The 22550-nt window shown below is 42.1% G+C and overlaps 1 protein-coding gene across 4 annotated transcripts in view; it reads left to right on the forward strand.

Moving 5' to 3' along the window:
* The first annotated feature begins 22105 nt into the window (after positions 1–22105).
* The window catches only part of USO1 (USO1 vesicle transport factor), a 79616-nt gene continuing 79171 nt past the window's right edge, over positions 22106–22550 (forward strand). For 2 of the 4 annotated variants that reach the window (XM_005856637.2, XM_005856636.2), the window contains exon 1: positions 22138–22377. In XM_005856637.2, the coding sequence (XP_005856699.1) occupies positions 22312–22377 (66 nt within the window). In that variant the 5' untranslated portion in view covers positions 22138–22311. Of the gene's footprint in view, positions 22378–22550 lie in introns of all 4 variants that reach the window. The other 2 variants (XM_005856638.2, XM_005856635.2) reach the window with 2 other exon arrangements.

A 22550-nucleotide genomic window follows, 5' to 3' on the forward strand; every position in this document is an offset into this window, starting at 1 on the left:
GGTGGCAGGAGCATCTCCCGCCTCCGCAGCAGCGCTATCAGTCAGACATCCCCAAAGGGCTCCTGGACTGTGAGAGGGCACAGGCCTGGCTGAGGGACCCCTCTCCCCTGAGTGCATGAATTTCATGCACCGGGCCTCTAGTCATCTATAATCCTAAGGACCCATTTATCTTTCCAAAACCTCATTTCCCCCCATAAATGTCCTTTCTCTCCCTCTCCTTCCTCCATTAATCTTTTGTTTTCCTGTAAGTGCCCTTCTCTCTAACCCCTTCCTCCAATAAGGTGGTATATAAGCCCCAAATTCTAATTGCCCCTTTGAGTACTCTGTATAAACGTTAATAAGAGTATGTGAATAAATTCTGACTTTTCACTTGCAAATACATCTTTTGTCAGTTGGATTCAAAGGCCAACAAAAATTGAACCAAAGAGAGCAGAGGAAAAGTTTTCCTCCCTGACAACCTTATGATCTAGTATTTCCAATACTTCTTTGCAAATGCTGAATTTTAGGGACCCCTCTCCCCTGAGTGCATGAATTTCATGCACCGGGCCTCTAGTCATCTATAATCCTAAGGACCCATTTATCTTTCCAAAACCTCATTTCCCCCCATAAATGTCCTTTCTCTCCCTCTCCTTCCTCCATTAATCTTTTGTTTTCCTGTAAGTGCCCTTCTCTCTAACCCCTTCCTCCAATAAGGTGGTATATAAGCCCCAAATTCTAATTGCCCCTTTGAGTACTCTGTATAAACGTTAATAAGAGTATGTGAATAAATTCTGACTTTTCACTTGCAAATACATCTTTTGTCAGTTGGATTCAAAGGCCAACAAAAATTGAACCAAAGAGAGCAGAGGAAAAGTTTTCCTCCCTGACAACCTTATGATCTAGTATTTCCAATACTTCTTTGCAAATGCTGAATTTTAAAACTTCCTATATGCCACTATGAGAGTAAGACTGTATGGGGATTAGCAGTACTATATTTGAAAGCAAGGGAATTACTGCCCTGGCTGTCCCTGCCCACTCCACCCATGCTAGAATTTAGAAATCAGGAATCAGACACAGCAGAGATAGGTCAGTGACCCAGCAGAGACTTCCAAATGCTTCCATGAGGTGAACCTGGACCATACGCAGACTGAACATGTAATATATCTACAGAACGAGTTGGAGGTCAGTTGGTCAAACTTGAAAGGATTTTTTTAAGCAGCCCAGGGCACACAGTCGCTGGGCAATTCCTGCATTAGCTGAGGCGAGGGTCAACTGGCCACGACACTGCAACAGTGTGGTCTCCACAGTAGGGAGGAGCAGGCTCCTAAACTTCCTCAGCTGAAGATGGTTCTTAAAGTCACATTCTTTTGTTGCAACATTGAGTAGATACCCAATAAGTAAATGCATACAGAAAGCAAGAAGGAAGGAAGGAAGGGAGTGAGGGAGGGAGGGAAGGAAGCAAGGCTCCCACCAGCAACCTTCTGACTATACTCTGGCTTCCCTATAACTTCCTGTGGGATGAGAAAGTGCTGACAAGGAGTCTTTTTCTCCCACAGTTAACATTTCTTCTTACACATTAACAAATGAGTGAAGGAGGGTAGTGCAAGACTGGCTTAACAGAAACTGGTTTCCCAGGATTTCAAGCAGTTTATGGACCAATTATAAGGACCAGCCTCTAACAGCACTCAGCAACCTGACAGGGTGTCCTGGTATCAGTGCACAGCCAGCGGCCCACAAGACTCCACCTCACAGTCTTTACCAATTATGCAACTTCCACTGGACCCCAACCCCTGCCAGATCCTCTCATTCAACAACTGTTTACTACTGTGTCTCAAAGGGCCAAACACTAAACTGTGTGTGAGCCTGTGAAAGAGGGTTCTTGGTGTCCTGAAGACTTGAAGATTGAGGTCCGTTTATCTGGGTAAAGAGATTAGCACACAGGCCAGATTAACACAGTGGGGTAAAATCTATGGGAAAAGTGTATAGGGGCACCAGATTCTGGTGGATGGGGGAGGTTTCTTCTAAATTAAACACTGAAGAATGAGTAGGAGACAGCTTTGTCAATGGGAGGTGATCCGGGGGGGGGGGGGGGGGGGGGGGGGGTGCGGGGGGGGGGGGGGGGGGGGTAAGCAGGGGCAGACTCCTGGAGGTAAGCACATTTAGGAACTGAAAGATGTTTAGTTGATGCTGGAGTGTATGTAAAAGAGGCAATGCGTAGTAAATCAAATATTTTCAATTTTATTCTGAGGGCAATAGGAGGTGCTGGCCAAGAGAGAAACCAGATGAGGTTTTCTTTTTAGAAATATCACACAGGCCACAGCAAGAACAAAGAAGGCAGGAGGAACACAGAAGGCAAGGAGCACCTTTAATATCTTGGGCAGCTGGCATATTAACTTACCTTCATTCATTATGTCTTTCCTCTTTTCTCATCATTTGATTCATGCGATATCCTCAAGATCATTTCATTTTCTTATTATGACTTTTAATTAAACGATAATTTTAACCTAAATGTAATTTCATTTGATGGCAATGTCTGTTGTCTGTCTCAGAGTAAATGCTTCTCTTAATACATCTTGGATCTTAGGCAAAAATGCAAAGCCCTGTGTAATTTTCCTATAGTTTTTTTTATTTTAAAATGTGTTTTACTTCTAGCCCTGTCCAGATAACTCCTAACCGCAGCACCAAACTTAGGAAGGAAATGCCCAGAGGATAATCCCCAGGGAAGGGGGGTCTCTGGCCCGAAGTCCCACCTGCAGTTCCTCAGAGATGCAAAGTGCCCACGGCAGGAAAGAGAACACCCTGAAAGCCTGGGCCCTTCAGGCTACCCGGGAGGTAAAGACCCTACCAGAGAAAGCAAGAGGCGGAAGCCTAAATTGAATTGTTTTTATTCTCCAAAGTAAAAACACTAGAGGCAGAGGCCACAGGGGGTTCCATTTTACCATTTCAACAGAAATCAGGGATTACAGACCAGAGCCAAATGAAGTCACCTGTGTACTTTCTTACGTATTTTCATTCCTGCGGATGGTCTCCATTTCCCTGTAATGATTAGCTGTAAAGCTTATTTAAAAAACAAAAGGCCCGTGCTGGTCAGGACTGCCAGGTTGGGAAAGCCTCAGAGCACACTCCACCCAGGACCAAGCCTGAGGGAGGGGGTCCCCTGAGAAAGAGTGAAGGTTCCGGAAGGCAGGCTGGGAAGAAAGGCGAGTGGAGCGAAGGAGGCCCAGAGGCTAAGGAGTGAAAAGCCCCTGGAACCCTGAAACGGTTCTACAGCCACTTAGAGGAGGCTCCTAAGTGAGAATCGTCAGGGTCCTTAAAAAGAGGGGAGAAGCGAACAAGCTCTGTGGAGGAGGGCAATGAAGACGGAATGAGTGTAAAAGTTTCTCAATATCTAAGGACCATTAGATATCAGAAAGTTTTACTGTCAAAACTAATAATGGATAATAGTAATAATAGCTATCATTTATTGAACACAGGAATATTGCTTAGAATAATGAGCACTTACTAGATGTCAGGCAATGCTTGAGGTTTTATATACAGACACATGTAGATGAGAGGTGGTCCAGATATATAATATAAATACACTCCACTACTCACTTATTTAATCCTCACAGCAGTCCTAGCAGGTCAGTTCTATTATTACTTCCTTCTTATAGATGAGGAAACGGTCTCAGAGAGGTTATATATGAAACAAGATACAATTCATGTGTGAGTCCTTTGGAAACTCTATTAAGGTTCTAACATACTTTTGAACTTCAGCTATTCTAACAAACCTGGATAGTGAGGAAGTATTGTATATTCTTGTATGGTATTGCAGATTCTGGAGCCAGACTGGGTGTGAATCTCAAGTTGTCTCTTGCTAGTTGAGTAACTTTGCCCAAATGACCACAGCATGGGCATACCCTACATTGCCTACCCTTCAGGGTAGTTATGAGGTAATATGAGATATATTACCTAAGACATGCAAAGTCTTGAGAACAATGCCTGGAACACAGGAAATGCTCAATAAAAGTTGGCTACTACTAAAGGCCCACATTAGATCATCAGTTGTGAGCTAGAGTGCAAAAAACCATTCTGCATAGCGATGGCAACTGAAAGCTAACATTCTTAACAGCCAAAGAGAAATGTAAAAACATAAGTAACCAAGTACGTAAGTGGAAATGTGTTTGATGGGAGAAGAGCCGAATAAAAGACAGGTATGTGCATAACAAGTGACCCTGGAGTCCTACACATTCACAATCAGGTGAGGGTGAAGGAATGGACCCAAAATAATCTCTATTACACGTAAGACATTATTAAATTGATGAATGAGGATGCCACTCACATTACTTCTATAAAGGATCATTATTGGTCAGCATAATTATAATCCTATGGTTTAAGAAATAAATTTAGAAAAATGTTGAGCCCTAGCTTGTTTGGCTCAGTGGATAGAGCGTTTGCCTGTGGACTGAAGGGTCCCAGGTTCAATTCTGGTCAAGGGCACATGCCCAGATTCTGGGCTTGATCCCCAGTGGCGGGGGGGGGGGGGGGGGGGGGTGAGGGCATGTGCCGGAGGGTAGGGGAGGCCAGGGGAAGGTCAATGGGGAAAAAAAGGAGACATAAAAAAAATGTTGACTGGGCCCTAATCTTGCCAAATATAAATTTTATAAAATTAAAATCAACTCTATTTTCCTAATTTTATGCACTTATCCAGAGCAAAATATAATTTAATGAATGTACAATCTATTATTCAATATTAAGTATTGAATCTTGAGAATAAAAATGTAAACATAGTCCTAATAGAATGAATTAGCTAATTGGTTTTCTTAATCTGTTACTATTAGCTGCTTTTCGGCCAGTGTATACATAAAATGAAAATTTATTGCAGTGTAAATTCAAATGTATATGTAACAAATGGACCCTCTATTACTGAGTGTGTGCACGGACAGAATGAGTTGGGTCTGTGCTAGGTGCTGAAATGGCTACTCTTTGCTGGGGGGCAGGTGTTGTCTGAAGGGAAGTATCCTAAATTTCAAACCAAAAAACTAGGCACTGTGAGAGTGGGTCTAAGGAAGGCCTCTTCCTTGCCTGCCTCTTGGCCTGGTCTAATTGACTACCTCTCTCCCCCACTGCGCTTGGCTTTGAGAAGAAACCTTGCATTTGTTCTGTCCCGGCCCCTAGCACCAAGCCTGGTAAATGATTACTGTATGTTGGGAGTAAAGAGGATTCAATAGTCCAAGAGCTAGGAAGACAGGAACCCCAGTGAGCTGCAAGCTGAGACTCAATAAATTCTCCTGATAAACCAGATTACCTAGATCAGTGATGGTGAACCTATGACACACGTGTCAGAGGTGACACGTGAACTCATTTTTTTGGTTGATTTTTCTTTGTTAAATGGCATTTAAATATATAAAATAAATATCAAAAATATAAATCTTTGTTTTACTATGGTTGCAAATATCAAAAAATTTCTATATGTGACACGGCACCAGAGTTAAGTTAGGGTTTTTCAAAATGCTGACACGCCGAGCTCAAAAGGTTCGCCATCACTGACCTAGACAGACATCACTCTCACTCTCAGTGTTTATTTCCCTGTGGAATCTCCTAAGGTTTAGGACCTAAGCAGATAGAACCCAACTTTAGTTAGGCTCACCTGTAAACTTCAATAACAACCACTAGCGACTGGTCCACAGCCTTGGAGAAGAAACAGTGCCCCCTGGAGGCCAACATGCTGGAGGCAGCAGTAATTTGTGAGAGATCTAAGAAGGTACTACTTAGGGAACAAAATGATAGATATCATGGTACAGTTGATCCTCTCCACTGGGATTTTCTGCTTTATGTTAAAAGGTTCATTTTTATTTTAAAAGTTTCATTTTTTTTAACAGAGCCATCTATTCCAAGGATTTCTAACCTGTTCATCATGATTATTTTTAAAATGATTTCAGAGAGAGGGGGGAAAAAAGAGAAAGAGAACACCGATTTGCTGTTCCACTTATTTAAGCATTCATTTGTTGCTTCTTGTATGTGCCCTGACCAGAGATCAAACCTGCAACCTGACGTATTGGGATGATGTTCTAACCAAGTGAGCTACCTGGCCAAGGCAATTATGATTACTTTTAACTCCATCAACTCACCTTCCACTCTAAGTTGGGGCAATAGTCTGAATATTTGTGTCCCCCCCAAATTCATATGTTGAAATCCTAACACCCAATGTGATGGTACTTTAGGGGGAGTCTTTGGGATAGGTCACAAGGGCTGCAAGTGGGGTTAGTGCCCTTACTAATATAAAGGAGGCCCAAGAAACCTCTCCTGTCATTCCTGCCATGTGAGGACACAGCAAGAAGATGGCAGTCTATAAACCAAACAGGGAATCTGCCTGTGCCTTGATCGTAGGTCTCCAGCCTCCAGAACTGTGCGAAATAAATTTCTGTTGTTCATAAGCCACCCAGTCTATGGCATTCTGTCATAGTGGCTCAAATGGACAAATCCACTTGGGTAATAACGAAACAGTTCTGGTGATCATTGGCATCAATTTTATGAGAGGATATAAGCTAAAGTTGGCTAATTAGGTTTACTGGAGGAAAAAACTTATTGAACATCCCACTACATAAATAGGTACTGTGCCAGGTGTTAAGTGAAAGGGTTAAAGAGAATAAAATGGGGCAGAGAAAAACTTATTGTGCTTAGCAGATATCTTCAGAAAGCTTGCAGCCTCGAGCACAGCATAGCTCAGATAACCAGAAGACACCTGGCATGGGAGGAACCAAGGATGGACCAGACCCTTGTGTCAGCACAGTGGCTTACAGCCAGCAAAAATTAATAAAAATCTCTCTCCCTGCTCTCTTTGCTGATGCCTTTCTCGGTCTCAGCCCACCTACACCCAGATGTCTGGAATAAAATCTCTTTTGATACATTATGGCCTCATGTCACAGGTGTACAACCCCGGCCCACTCCGAACCTTTCATTAATCACTAAGCTATTATTGAACATTAATAATCTAATCTAATAATAGACAAAGATTGAAATTGACCGTACCTTCGCTACACCTCCCATTGGCTAATCAGCGAGATATGCAAATTAACTGCCAACAAAGATGGCGGCTACTTTGCATACTGCAGGCAGATCCTGCTGTGCCGCCGCAGCACGGGATCTGGGCCTGCTGTGTCTTGGGCGGGGTGGGCGGGGCGGGCGGCAGCGTGATCTGTGAGAGGGCACAGGTTGGGCTGAGGGACCCCCCCTTCCCTGCCAGTGCACAAATTTTTGTGCACGGGCCTTCTAGTAGCTTATATAAATGGTAAAGTGTAGTGTGTTTGGACCACTTATTCATGGATGGTGGATGACTCAACATGAGAAACCAAGAGGGCAGCCTTTCCTTATGTCCCTATGTCTGGTAAGATCACAGCTTTGTCACAGACTGGAAGCAACTGGGAAACACTGTTACTGGGTGCACCTCTGTAACTCATTGGTTGGTGTTTCTTGTCTCACAAATTAACTATTTCTCCAAAGTGGGACAGCTTAGCCAGGGAAGTAAGTACCAGGGAAAAGCTATGGCAGTTGTCATAAGCAGCCAATGACATGACTATGGCTTGGTGTGGAAAAGCAGGAGAGGGAACATGCTCGGAGAAATCTCAGGTCAAACCTCAGTCACTGAGCTTTGTGCCCTTGGCAAGTTAACCACTCTCCTTCAATAGTTTCCTCTTAAATAAAGGGGATGGAAGTAGGAAGGTTGAGAGAGTAAAGGGAGATGATAAAGTGCTTAAGACAAAAAAATTGTGGGTAGTAATTGTTGTTGTTGTTATGAAATAATATCATTTACCACTCACTCAGGTAAAAGAGAATATTCCAAAGGGTCTTCACAACAGGATTCACCAAATCTCCTGTCCTTCCCGCCTCTTACACTCTGTAAGCCAAGATAAAGGAGAACACAGGCAACAACAGTGAGGCAACCTTTATTAAGCACAGCTCCTAACTGGACCAGGGTGGACACGTGACCCAAGCTGAGCCAATTACATCCCCGGAGTCATCCTGAGTCAGCTACGGGGAGCTAAACTGTGAGATTATGTTGAGCTTGGGCTGGGGTTTGGGCAGTGACAAGCCAAAGCCACTTGCAAGCTTGGCAACAGAGAGGCTATAAGTCAGTAGAGAAAGCAGGCCACCGAGAGAAGCAAGAGAATGGAACAGACTCACTGAAAAAGCAGACAGAGACTATGAAACCTCACACACACACACACACACACACACACACACACACACACATACACACACACAGAGTACCCACATGCTGACTCGGTTCTTATGAGGCTGACTACACTTCCTGAAGATTTCCTTGAAGGTTCACCTCCCTATATCCTGACAATTGACTCTTCTGTCATTTTGTAAGACCCTGTTTCTTTGAACAAGAGGGGCCCTAGACTTTCACAGAACTTTTTCACAACCTTCAGTGATGTAGTTTCAGAATGAAAGAAATAGACACATCGCTGCAGTTAAGGTGAAGGGTGAACCAGAGAGAGGATGTAAGATAAAGACATGCAAGTATAAATGATAGCAAAGCCTCAGTGTCTACTATTTTAAATTTTATTTTCAGAGATCCAGAGGTCTCTGACAGATAGTGAACTGTCATTTAAAAACGGGATCAAGAGGCAAGCTACTGCCCTGGCCGGGTAGCTCAGTTGGTTAGAGCATTGTCTTCATACACCAAGGTTGCAGGTTCAATTCCCAGTCAGGGCACATACAAGAATTAACCAATGAAAGCATAAATAAGTGGAACAACAAATCTCTCTCTCTCAAATTCAATCATTTTTTTTTAAGAGGCAAGCTACGGAGCAAGCAGAGGGCCTGCATTGGCACCTCAATGGGGTGGTTATTAATTCTTACTTTCTATTTATTTATATAAGTTTGTATGTATGTATGCATTTATGTATTTATATCTTACACATTTTGTGAGAGAGAGAGAGCACATTTTACGAGTATTTGACAATGTGAGGGAGTTCCAGTTTTAAGGCACTCTTTCAAAAAACTGGCTGTGAAGGAAAGAAGGAAGAATGGTACCTAAACCTGAGAAGATTTCAGGATCTTTTCCCAAGACAAACTCATATGTTAGGATGAAACGTGCTCCTAAAATCCTACCACTGGTTGTTGTTTTTCATTTTTCTTGCCCTTCTTAATTCACCTTTTGCCATGGGACCCTCCTACTGTCAACTCTAAAACCCACTCAAGTCTACCCCTTCTGGATAGTACCTAATGGCCCCCTCCTCAATTAAAATGTTTATTCTTGCAAAGCATGGTTCTCATTTAGCTCCTGAGGTATATGAGATAATTAATTCACACTAGCACATTAAGTCTAATGATGATGCACTCTTTCCATTGATATCTACAATTTAAAAGATGTTGTTGACCCAAAAGGCTAAGTCTTTCATGGCATAATTTTATGCATTGTGACCATGTGGTTCAGCAGATAATTTCTGATCCAAGAGTCTTTCTAGGACTTCCTAAATCACACTGTCTTCCCCACTAGAATATAAGTTTCACAAAAGCAGTTTGTCTGTTTTCACAAAGGCAGTTTATCTGCTGAATCTCCAGTGCCTAAGACAGTGAATGGCATAGTAGCTGATCAATTAATATTTGTTGAATGACTATGTTGATGGCTAGATTCAAATCCAAGTACACTAGTATATGGCTCTAAAGCGTAATGTTCTTTCCGATATATTAAACTGCCTCTTTCTTATAAATAATCTCTTCACCTACCTTACAGTAAGAAGAAAAGAGAAAATAAATAAAGGAAAGAAAGAATGAAAGGGAGGGAGTAAAATAGCTGGTACCAAAGTAACGTAATGAAATTCAGGCTCAGGCATCAGCTGCAAGCAATATGGAGCCCCTTGGGCCTCTGCTCCTAAACACACTAATAGTCAGGGTTCCAGGTGCTTCTCTTCCCAAGTGTTCTATTTAATTTATTTTCCAAGTTTATTATTTACAATTTTTCTTACGGCATGCTTGTCAAAAAAATAAAAATAAAAATTATCCAGTATTAATTATGGAATAGTTGAAAGAAGAAAACATCACCCAGATCCTTCCACCTAAACATAACTATTCTGAATTTATACCTTACTACACTTCCTTCTAGGCTTCTTCCTATGCATATATTTTAACCTTAGTTATGATCATTTGGTATATATAATTTTGTATCCTGATTTATCACTTTTCTATCACTTTTAATTTCTGTCATGTGCTGATGCTTTTATTCTATGATATTCAGGGTAAAATTCTCAGTTAAATGAAGTGAGATTTTACTGCCAATTGATATTAAAATTTCATGTTCTTTCTTTCATACTGATTTTGTGACAAAGGAATTTTAAAATTCCAATTCCTATCGTTGGCAGGAGATGAAAGATTTTTACAATTCTCTCTCTCCTCTGTTAAATATTTTTAAAACAGCAAATAATCAACAAAACATACAGTTGTGTTTATTTATAAGGCCGAACAAGTCATTCTATGACCATTTTCTCTTCCCAGATCTTTCTAGATCATGATCTCTAGGGGACTTAATAGCCATTGCCCCAAAAGAAAACATCCTTGGGCTACATAGAGATGAACATATCCAAATATAAAGAAATTTAAATCAAGTATAGGTAGATGATAGATAGGTTGCTGTCTTTATCTAGTAAACAGGATCACTCCACAAACAGATATGTAGTTATTATAGTATAGAGATAGTTTTAGATGTACAGCTGAAAAGGTGTCAAAAGATTTAAGAGAATATAGGAAACTATGGTGTAATAACTAGAGTAGTTATTTGTGACAAAAAAACAAAACCAAAAACAACAAAAAACAACTACACAAAACCCATAGGTTGGGGAGGGATATCTTTAAGTATCAACTGTGACATAAGCTCCTGGCAGATATTTTACAAACATTATTTAATTTAATCCTTATAATGATAGTATTGTGATGGCAAGTTGCTTACCCAGTATATTTTCCCCTCTTTACTACGAGAACCCCACTTTTATTGGGGGTAGCAATATGCCCCCACAAAATAACAAACAATATATTAATACATTTGTCAGGCACTCTTGCAGCTAAGGCTTGATACAGTTCATTTTTTAAAATATATTTTTATTGACTTAAGAGAGGGAGGGAGAGGGAGAGAGAGATAAAAACATCAACTATGAGAGAGAATCACTGATCGGCTGCTTCCTGTACTCCCCACACTGGGGATCGAGCCCTCAATCCAGGTATATGCCTTGACTGGGAATCAAATCGTGACCTCCCGGTTCACAGGTCAATGTTCAACCACTGCACCCGGGCTGGACACAGTTCTTAACAAAACAGGTGGAAGTCCAAAGATGGAGCTTCCTGGAAAGCTTTGTACACAAAAGGCAGACTGGCCACCGCCAATGATTCAGGCAAGACTACCAATGGATGCTGAAACAGGAGGGTGAAAGTTTGATGAGAAACAGGACACTTATCAGTACTAAAGCATGTCTTCCAAATAATACTTATTAATTACACACTGTGCAGTGGAGAAGTTTGGCAGGTAACACCTTAAACAAATGATCAAAATTAATATCACTAATAATAAGACAAAGAGATCCTGAGATGATACACTGTGAGGACAGCACTTCTGTGTTCTTCCTGTCAAAGATGTACAATCTGAATCTAGCATGAAGCCAGATCAGACAAACCCCAATGGAGGGGCCCTCTACAAAATAACTGACCCATCTTGTACTCTCCAAAATGCCAAAGCCATGAATGACAAAGAAAGACAGAGGAACTCTTCCAGATTAAATGTGTAATCCTGAATTTGATATTGGACCAGAAAAAAAAAGTTTTCTCAAAAAGGAAATTAGTGGAACTACTAGCAAAATTTGAAATAGGTCTGTAGATTAGATAACTGCAATGTTTTCAGTGTTAACTTCCTAGTTTTCATCGTTGCACTATGTTATTTAAGAAAATGTTTTTGTTGTTGGGAATAAAATACTTAAGTATTTGAGGGATAAAATGGAGAGCGTGCCTATAAATTCTCCTCCAGGTGGTTCAGGAGGAAAATGTATATATTTAGAAAAAAAATGATAAAAGTAATTGGATGAAACTTTTGAGAAATCTGGATGAAGAGTACATGAGAATTATTTGTACAATTTTTGTAATCTTTTTGCAATTCTGAAATTAGTTCAGAATAAAAGAGTGGGGGATGGGTATCCATTGATAGATAACTTTTACCCTTTACCTTTGCCCCTCTTCCTTTCCAAGATAAAAATGCTAATGCTGGAGATGCAGCAGCCACTATGTAACCACAAAGATTGCTGAGCAGAAAGATTACAGCTTAAATTCTAGTTGGCATCTTAGAGCCTCTGTGTCAGTCCTGTACCGCCTACCTAATTTGTTGAAGACACTCTGGCTTTCTGTTGCAAGGCATGGTAATCATAACTGGCACCGCAAAGTTAGCAATTTGCCCAGGGCTACACGGTCCCCAAGTGGCAGGACTAGAATAAATACCAGGTCTATCTAGGTTTGCAAACAAAACGAGCCTTTCTGTTCTGTAGCATGCTGAAGTCCCGGCTTCTCTATGAAATTGGAGTAAGAATTTCTAGCATTCCAGAATGAGATTACACATGAGAGAGTACCTATAGCGAGCCTGGCACAAAGGACAGAGGCTCAAATGTTTCCAGGTCAGTAGTTCAAGAAACCAAGCACATCTGCTTTCAGAGTTCTGCTATACCAAGCTATCTTTAAGTACTGAAAAAAAACCTGAATTAATATGGGTATAATACTCTAGAGCAGTGGTTCTCAACCTTCTGGCCCTTTAAATACAGTTCCTCATGTTGTGACCCAACCATAAAATTATTTTCATTGCTACTTCATAACTGTAATGTTGCTACTGTTATGAATCGTAATGTAAATATCTGATATGCAGGATGGTCTTAGGTGACCCCTGTGAAAGGGTCATTCGACCGCCAAAGGGGTCGCGACCCACAGGTTGAGAACCGCTGCTCTAGAGTCTCTAGAGCTTCAGATATTAGTCAGCAGTTTCAATTCAGTTTCTTGGATCTCTCTTGCCACTCTCTCACCATCTTCTTCTTTGCCTCTTCTTTCCTTCATAGAAGTCTTAAAACCTTCTCTTTATCCATCAGCTCCTGCAGTTCCATCTACTCACCCCCTCCCCGCCCGACACACACACACACACACACACACACACACACACACTCCCACAATCTACCTACTCCCCACCTCTTCAAAATAGAGGAAGGGACTAAGCATGGATCCTGTTAGAAGGGCGCTCTAAGAACCAGGTGGCTCATTCTGCTGGGGAAGGCAGGAGTTAGACAACTGGAAAGACCATCCTCCCCAGATTGGCAAAATAGGGAGGCCTTGCCTCTGGCCAGAGCCGAGCAGTTACCCCAGAGGTTAAGGCTCTAAAAAGCTCCAGGCAGAAGAGCTATAGGTGCAGGAAGGCACTGAATCTGAGCCAGATCAAAACCATCAGACATGCAACTCTTCTGAAGGACACAGCAGAATTTGAAATGGCTAATTTCTATTAAAAAGAAATGTGTTTGGGTGGCAGGAGCGGGCTGGGAGAGGACAATGGGGGGGAAAGGGGACATATGTAATACTTTCAACAATAAAGAACTAAGAAAAAAAGAAATGTGTTTAATATGTAGTATCACTGATTTGTTTTCAATGGTATAAATTTTGAGCTCTTAAAAAACAAAGATCTTGATGTTTATTATATCATGAAATTAGTACCAAAATACCAGTGTAGTCATTTTGCGCTGATCCAGGCACTGGAAGAACCAGACCTACATGGCAGCATCCTCCCAGGAAGGAGACTGGTCGTGGCAATACCTACTGAAACCTTCGATGCTAAGCTATTTAGGAGTCATTATGGAAGAGAGCGAGCAGTTATAGGACTTGGCCCTGCCCTGGAAAGGCCATGTGTGCATGCAGGGATTGGAGGTGGGGAAAGGGTAGTGGGGGGAGCAGGCTGGAGCTCTTCTAGTTCTTTATACTGCCCACAACTAGTGTGGTGTTTGCGAGGTCCTGGGCAAGGCAGTGTCAGGGAAGTCAGGCCACAGGGAAGACTGCTTTGCCTCTCTGTGCTCATGATCTTCCCATCTTCCATTCTTCTGCCCATGAACTCCTGAGCTGCTGGCAGAGAATTATGTGCACAATCAACTCCCTCTTCTTTCCTCAAGCCACCTGCCTCTGCCACCTAATATCGGCAAGTTACTGAGCCCATCCCAATTATCTGTGTAATGTGTTCACAATCACAGCCCATTGGTCCCTTATAGTCAACTTCACAAAAGAGCCAGAATTGGGGAGTGAGGTGCCCTTGGAGGTGTGGGCTGGCTTTGAAAGTTCTGGTCTGGTCTGCTACCATCCTGCTGGCTATGAGGCACAATCTACCTTAATCTCAAGAGATAGCCTACAGACCTCCCTGCCCACCCATACTCACTTGGGCCATAGACTCAGGCAAATGAGATAGATGAGCTACAACTTGCTTCGGGATCATGGATTACTGGTGAAAGTGGCAATGACTCCATAATAAATCATCTTAAGCTTCCATGGAATCTTGGCATCGGCTAGTAATGTGAACTTCAAAGGATTCGGTCTAGCTGTTGAGTGGGACAGTAAAAACTTCAATACTATTCTGGCTATGCAGGACCTGCCTGTTCAGCTAGCTGAGAGGGGAGGAGGAAGAGAGTGGGTGTAGACAGGTGACAGTAAAATTCCACAGGGGGCAAGAGGGCCAGGGCCTGGATCTGTCCTTCAATAAATAGTTTTCTAAAAAGCCCTTTGAAACTAAAAATGGGGTTTTCTAATTTAGGTATTTCATATGTAAGCAATTCTGTTTATTGTATTTTCTTAAGAATGGAAACACAACTAGACTGGACCTTCTTTAAAAGAGTGTAGGAACAGCTTTGCTTGCAGATATAAATATGAAGCAGTGTGAAAGTACTTCTACTAAATAATGCAACATGATCTTTTGAACCTTTTGCAGAGCAACAGAACTGATGCTAGCAATATGCTAGTAGCATGGCTGGAAAAATATTTTTCAAAAACATTGGCCAGCAGTCAAGTCCATTAGGGGTTATAGTGAGCATCTATTGTTTTTTTCTATCCTGATAAGCTTTCTCCTGGCACAGTATTTCAGTTTTTCTTTGAAGAAAGTCCCTGTTCCCCTGTTCTTATGCCAGTGATGGCGAACCTTTTGAGCTCGGCGTGTCAGCATTTTGAAAAACATTAACTTAACTCTGGTGCTGTGTCACATATAGAAATTTTTTGATATTTGCAACCATAGTAAAACAAAGACTTACATTTTTGATATTTATTTTATATATTTAAATGCCATTTAACAAAGAAAAATCAACCAAAAAAATGAGTTCGTGTGTCACCTCTGACACGCGTGTCAGAGGTTCGCCATCACTGTCTTATGCTGTATCCTTTGAGATGAGGGGAGGATTCCCATTGCTTGTTTTAGAGGTGGGCCTCTGAATCAAGGCCAATCAGACCTTCTCACACACTGGACTACAGGAACTGGGTCAACGCATGGGCAAATGACCTAATCAGATCCAATAAGTCAGAAGGAGACTTCTGCTGGGACTTTAAAGAGAAAGGTTAGGAGTCTTTCTTAATGAACTTGGACCTGGGAGATTATAGGACTGCAGGTAATGACAGCCATCTTGACACTATGGAAACCAATAACAAGAGCAGAGTCCAAAAACAGTGAGAGCCCAGATCCTGGAGAGATTGCCTTGATGCTCCAGATTAAACCATATTTGAAGGAACAGACTTTTCAGTAACATGAGCCAATGAAGTTTGAGTTGAGTACCATAACGGGATAATATTTTTAAATATTCAGTTGTTAAGAAATTAATGATACACACCAAAGACGATCTGGGCCTCTACTCTAGCCTTTAGTGTGCACTTACTATGTTTCATGTACTAAAGTACGAAGCACATCAAAGCTATCAGCTAATATAATCCCAACAACCACCACATGAGGAGGGTACTATTATTATTTCTTTCAAAACAGGTAGAACAGGAATTTGAACCCTGGACTCTACAGCATGTGAGACTGATGGACTTGCCTTTCCCAAGTTCTTGCCTGGGTCACATTTCATATCTCCTAATAGGCAGCTGTCTAACATTTTAGCCTCTGAATCTTTTCAAATGAAATAGGAAGTATAAGCAAATGAAATCAATCAAATGGAGCAGGAGGGGAATGGTCAGAATCCGCTTGCTTGCACCCACCTCTCCCAATGAGCATCCAGGGCTTTAAAAATACTTTTTTTAAATACCTCTTATTGATTTTTACAGAGAGGAAGGGAGAGGGATTGAGAATTAGAAACATGGATGAGAGAGAAACATCCATCAGCTGCCTTCTGCATGCCCCTACTGGGGATCGAGCCTGCAACCAAGGTACATGCCCTTGGACCACAATCGAACCCAGGACCCTGCAGTCTGCAGGCCGACACTCTATCCACTGAGCCAAACTGGTGAGGGCTAAAAATGTTTTGAAAAGCACTTCATGGAACACAATAAGGATAAGAAATACCTCTTTTTGTATGGCACAATTTCGAAGATATATTAAATGGGAAAAAGTAAGGTGTAGAACTGTGTGTACAATATGCTACACATATCTGTTTAAAAAAAATAAAGAGATTACATATACATATATGCATATCTGGAAAAATAAACAAGAATTGTTTACATTAATTGCCTGGGTGCCAAGGAATCGCAGGGAGACTTTTTGCTGTATACCCTCTTGTACTTTTTATTTGAACCATGTGAATGTATTACCTGTCTTAAAAAGGAGGAGGAGAAAGAGGAAGGAGAGAAAAGAACCACTGCATAAGTGTAATGAATCTCAAACAAAGTGAGCTGCCCACTGGCAGGTTAAGATGGCTATCTGATCCTAAAAATATGTCCTTTTTACCCACAGTCACTTATCTTTACATATGACTGCATGTTAATTACTAAGTTGATCAGTAAAGATCAACAAAATATTCATCAACTAAAACTAGGTAATAAAATTTTCTGAGGAGCCTGATTCAAACTTTATCTGGGAAGTCTGGCTGCCATGCAATGCTTAGCAACACTGCAGGATTTCTGTTCCCATGCACACGGCCAAAAGTGGGAATTTCTTCATTTGGGAAATTCATTCATTCACTGAAGAGTTACCAAATGCTTACTATGTGTCAGAGATACTGTGCTAAGCACTGAGGATCAAGCCATTTATAAAAGGACTAAAATCCTTGCCCTTGTGGTTTACATTCTGGTGGTGGTAGGAAAAGAGATAATAAACAAGGTAAAGATTTAAAGTATATATGAGCCCTAGCTAGGTGTTTAGTTGGAGCACCATCCCATACATCAAAAGGTCACAGGTTCGATCCCTGGTCTGGGTGTGCACAGGAGGCAACCGATTGATATTCCTCTCTCAAATTTATGTTTCTCTCTTTCTTCTTCTCTCTCTAAAATCAATAAACATATCCTCAGGTGAGGATTAAAATATAATAATAAAATATACTATATTCCATTAATCTTACAATGAACATTTTTTTTACATTTTATAAAACCTGAAATTTAAATGCCTCTGTTGGTAGATGGCTTTTTACAACCTGATAGGTTTGTTTGCTTTTTTCTTTCTGAGGTAGATTTGATGTTGTCTTAGATCTGATGAAATGTGGGAAAACAATGTATATGGAAGAATTATGTATCAGAATGATAAGTGCTACAGAAAAGAATCAGCAGAGCAGAGGGAGAAGGAGTATGGGAAGATTACAACTTAGGACAATCAGGAAAGACCTAAGTGACATCTGAGTAGACTTAAATAAGGCGAAGGAGTAAGCCAGTCCTCTATGTGGCTGGAGTAGCATGCATTCAAAACATAGCAAAGAACAGGAGGCAAGAGCAAGTTCCCAAAACCCAAGGAAGCCAGTGTTGCTGGAATGGAGGGAAGATGAGGTCATGGAGATAACAGAGGGGCCAGATTATGTAAGAACTTGTAGACCACTTAGTGCAAGGTCATTGTCTTGAGTCTAGAGAGGTCAGATAGCAAAGTACATAAGAGCACAGGCTTTGGAGCCAGACTGCCAACTGTCCCAGCTCTGCCACTACCTAGTTTTATGACAGGGCCAGCTTACTCCGTGTGCCCGTTTTGCCCTCTGTAAAATGGGACTGATAACAATGACTACCTCATAAGGTTGTTGTGAGGATTAAGTAAATTATTTTATGTAAAGTACTTTGAATAACTAAAGGCTAGCCTATAAGGAGCACAAATATATGCTTGATACTGTTATTATTGATTGGTCATAAATGTCAATTGCTGCTTCATCATTATCGATTTATTTCGCTGTGTGTTGTTTGGTTAATGGATATTACACATAATTGTATCACCAATATTTTTGTACACTGATTTTCCAGTAACTAGTCTTTAAAAACCTGTATGTGGCTATTTACTGGAGACTCGCTGCAGATCGAAAGACTGCAAGTAAAGGGATAAAAAAAGTTATTTCATGAAAATGAAACAAAGAAAAAAAAAAAGCTGGGGTAGCAATTATACCAGACAAAAACAGACTTTAAAACAAAAGCTATAAACAAAATAAATCAGGCTGAGAATTATACCTAAGACAAACTTTGAGGGTGGCTACTAGCATATAGAACTAATTGCAATCAGAGCTAAGAAGCCTACTAGGTTTTTGGAGAAATTATATTGCTGAATGTGGAATAAAAAGCCTTTTACCATTTAGAAAAAAAGACTATAACAAGAGACAAAGAAGGACCCAGCAATTCCACTTCTGGGTATTTATCTGAAGAAACTCAAAACACTATTTTGAAAAGACTCATGCATCCATATATTCATTGCAGCATTATTTACAATAGTCAAGATATAGAAGCAACCTAAGTGTCCATCAATAGATGAATGGATAAATAAGTGGTGCATATATATAACGGAACATGATTCAGCCATAAAAAAGAGTGCAATCTTGCCAGTGCTATTGTTGAGTTTGCCACTAGAAAGTAAGAAAGGATGGGGAAAACGGGCCACCGAAGAGAACCACTGAACTATAGGGGATTGTAAGGATAAACAGTTTTAAAAATGAATTTCAAACCAATGACTTTTGTAAGTTGCTCTGTTGTCAGGTTTGCTCTAGGAAAAGAAAAATCATTTTTATTTACCCAAGTCAAATATGTGTATTTTAATAAATCATGGCATTCTTATCTTGAGTGTTTAGATTTATGAAAGTCAGAAGTATAATGGCATAGTCAGGCAGTCACAATTTTTTTCCGTTTTTCCTCTTCCTTCCTTCCTTTATTTATTTATTTATTTTAAAATATATTTTTATTTCAGAGAGGAAGGGAGAGGGAGAGAAAGAAACATCAATGATGAGAGAGAATCATTGATTGGCTGCCTCCTGCACGCCCCCTACTGGGGATCAAGCCTGCAACCCAGCATGTACCCTTGACTGGAATCGAACCTGGGACCCTTCAGTCTGCAGTCCGACGCTCTATCCATCGAGCCAAACCAGCTAGGGCTTCTCTTCCTTTATTTAAGAAATGGATCTTGAGCTCTAGCGTGATAAAGGAATTACGCTACATGATTAAAGAGTACAAATAAGAACAGGACATGGTCCCTGACTTTTCTCTATAAAATCAGCGGAAATAGATTCACATGTAACCCCCTTTCCCTTAAATGAGTCCATTTCGTGGCTATTCTGTAGAAATGATGTCTCTGCTCTCCTTTCAGACCCCAAATGAGGGACAAAATGGCCACTGTACCGTCTCTGCCTCCTCTGGAGCCTAGAAGTAATGGGCAGCTCCACCCTTCCCCAGACATCGGGACAAAGGGAAGACTAGAGGTCAAGAGGAGGTCTGGGGCCTCCACACTCATCTGCTCTGCAACCAACTGTCCATCCTTCCTGCCCATAGTCCTTCCTACCCAGTGCATGCTGTTAGGGAAGAAAACAGGTCAAATGAAGGGAAAACTCATAGTGGCCTACTATACTCACCAACATTTAAAACAAAGCCAGGCATTTTGAAAAGGCCAGTGCCTTAAAACAATTTTGCTAAAATGTCAAGGCGCTGCTTTTTATTGCCAAATAATACATGTAGTACACATCCAATGAGCCCCACTCCATCTTAGAGCTTCATCCCTAATGATGGGGTGGAGTGGGGCACCGGGAGGAGGTGAGAAGAGGCTCAGGGAGGGAGGGGGTGAGGCTTAGGGACTTGGTGAAGTTCTTTGCACACATTACATGGTAATAAAAAAGCTGAGCATTTATTAGTTACTTATTTTAGGCTACAACAAAATGCCCCCATGGAAAATGTCTGATGGAAAATGTCAAGTGCCCAGTTTTAAAGCAGGGGACAATACTTAGTGCACAGTATTTTTGGCAGCATGATCCCCACCATAATCCAAGTCACCCAGGCTTAAAACCTTGACACTAGGAAAGGAACTTACACTATAGTTTTTGTGATATGTACTACCTATAATTCTACATTACAGATGAAAAAAGGGACCCTCCTCCCTCAGCATAATATTCATATATCCTTTTAATGTTTTCTTCACTTATCCATAATATCGCCTATGAGACAGTGCTAAGACACAAAGATACAAAATAAATAACATAATCCTGCCCTCAACAGTTCGGCTTAACAAGCACTTATTGAGAGTTGCCAGAAGATGCCAGAGTTACGTCTTAAGGAACTAGCAAGAGTTTCCTTGATAAGGAGGAGGAAGGGCAAAGACATATACCCTGAGTCTGTGGGGAAGGCAGAAGCTGTAAAGATAGGCCGGAGCCAGATCATAACAGGCCTGTACAGTAAGCTAAGGAGTTTGGTTTTATTATGGAGAAAATGGGTGATCACTGAAAGATTTTAATAACAGGACTGTCATGGACAGATGTTTTGCCATTGCTAGGCTCACCCACGGATGGACTAGCCTAGTGGTCCCTGAGGTCAGAAAGCTTGGACTAGAGACTGGAATGGAGGGAAATCAGGGCTTGAATAATGACAAACTAGTTAGGAAGCTATTGCCGTAATCTGGGTGCAACCTGATGACAACAATCTATCTCAGAGGCAGAGATATGGAGAGCAGACCGATTTGAGAAATACTGCATTCTATAAATAAACATAATAGAACTTGACTACTAGACAATGGGGGAGGGGGAGTGGGGTGAAATCCAGAGTTCGAGTCTTCCCAGCTTCCTCCTTCTAGCTTAAGCAACTATATGGCTAGTGATACCATTGATCGTGGCAGAGCACAGGGAGCATCTTGATTTTTTTTCTTTAAGGGAGGCTGGGGAATCTGAAACCTGTGGGGCATCCAAGTGGAGAGATGTATGAATCAGTTGGCTAACTAGACCCTGCGCTTTTGGGGCTCAAGAAATCTACAAAATTACTCCAGAAGCATATGGACCTGGAAATCTCATTTTGAAGGGAACAATGCATACCGATTTGAAAAAAACGACATTTTTTTCATGCTAAAACACACACCCACAAACTGAAATGCAGGGGTTGAGAGTTAATAACAAAACATTATGCTACTAGCTGCCAAACTGACACTGCAGATCAATGTATTTTCTCTAGTGAGATAAATGCGGAGTTCGATTGGTTTTCCCCTCACACCACTTGAAAGCAGCGGTGTACCTGGCGTTCCTTTTAACAGGTTTGAAGAGCAAAAGCTGAGAAATGCGCCCTCCTGTGGCAGTGGAATGAGGGGGATCCAGCACCCTTCTGACCACCAAACAAAGCCATGCAACCAAATACAATTTTCGGGGATCAGAAGCTACACCGCAAAACCAAATGAACCCTCCCCGCGGCCGGGATTCCTTACCTGTCTCGTCGGCCGAAGGAAAATTTCACTTTCGACTCAAAATACGACCCCAGATTTGAGAGGTTGCAGTCAGTCCCGTTCGGCGCCTACTGCACACCCTGCAAGCCAAAACACGTACACACGCTCCGGATCCTCTCCAGCCGGCGGGGCCGGGCTTCGACCACGTGGGTGACGGGTTTCAGCCCCAGCGATCACAGAGGGGCGGGAGCAGAAGGCGTGTCCCTGCGGAGGGAGGCGGTGCCTGCGCAGTGGGCGGGGCTTGGGCGGACCCCGGCTACGGACCTCCTATCGTTTACTTTCCCCCTTTGCCTTCGCCCTTCGAGCCGCCACGTAATGCCACGTTTCCGCGCATGCGCATCTCCACGAAAAGTGTTTCCGGGCTTAGGGGGCTGGAGCGGCCGCCGAGTTGGAGGGCGGCGGTGGCGGCGGCCGCGGAGTGCGAACGTGGGGGCCAGGCCCTGCGGAGGGCAGGGGAAGTTATCTTTTCTTCCCGGAGGGGCCGGTAGAGCCGGTGGCCGAACATCAAGATGAATTTCCTCCGCGGGGTCATGGGGGGACAGAGTGCCGGACCCCAGCACACAGAAGCCGAGACGGTGAGAGGAGCGGCGGGTCCGGGACTTGGGAAGGGTCCGGGCAGGAACGGGGACGGAGGACTCAGGGGCCCGGAGGTCACCTCCCGCGCCCCATCGTGGGTCCACATGCCGCCTCCCCCTTCGCCTCCCTTTCTCTCCAGAAACCCCCCGAGTTATTCCCTTTCGTCCCTAGC

The sequence above is a fragment of the Myotis brandtii genome, unplaced genomic scaffold, assembly GCF_000412655.1.
Source record: "Myotis brandtii unplaced genomic scaffold, ASM41265v1 scaffold1038, whole genome shotgun sequence".
NCBI lineage: Eukaryota > Metazoa > Chordata > Mammalia > Chiroptera > Vespertilionidae > Myotis > Myotis brandtii.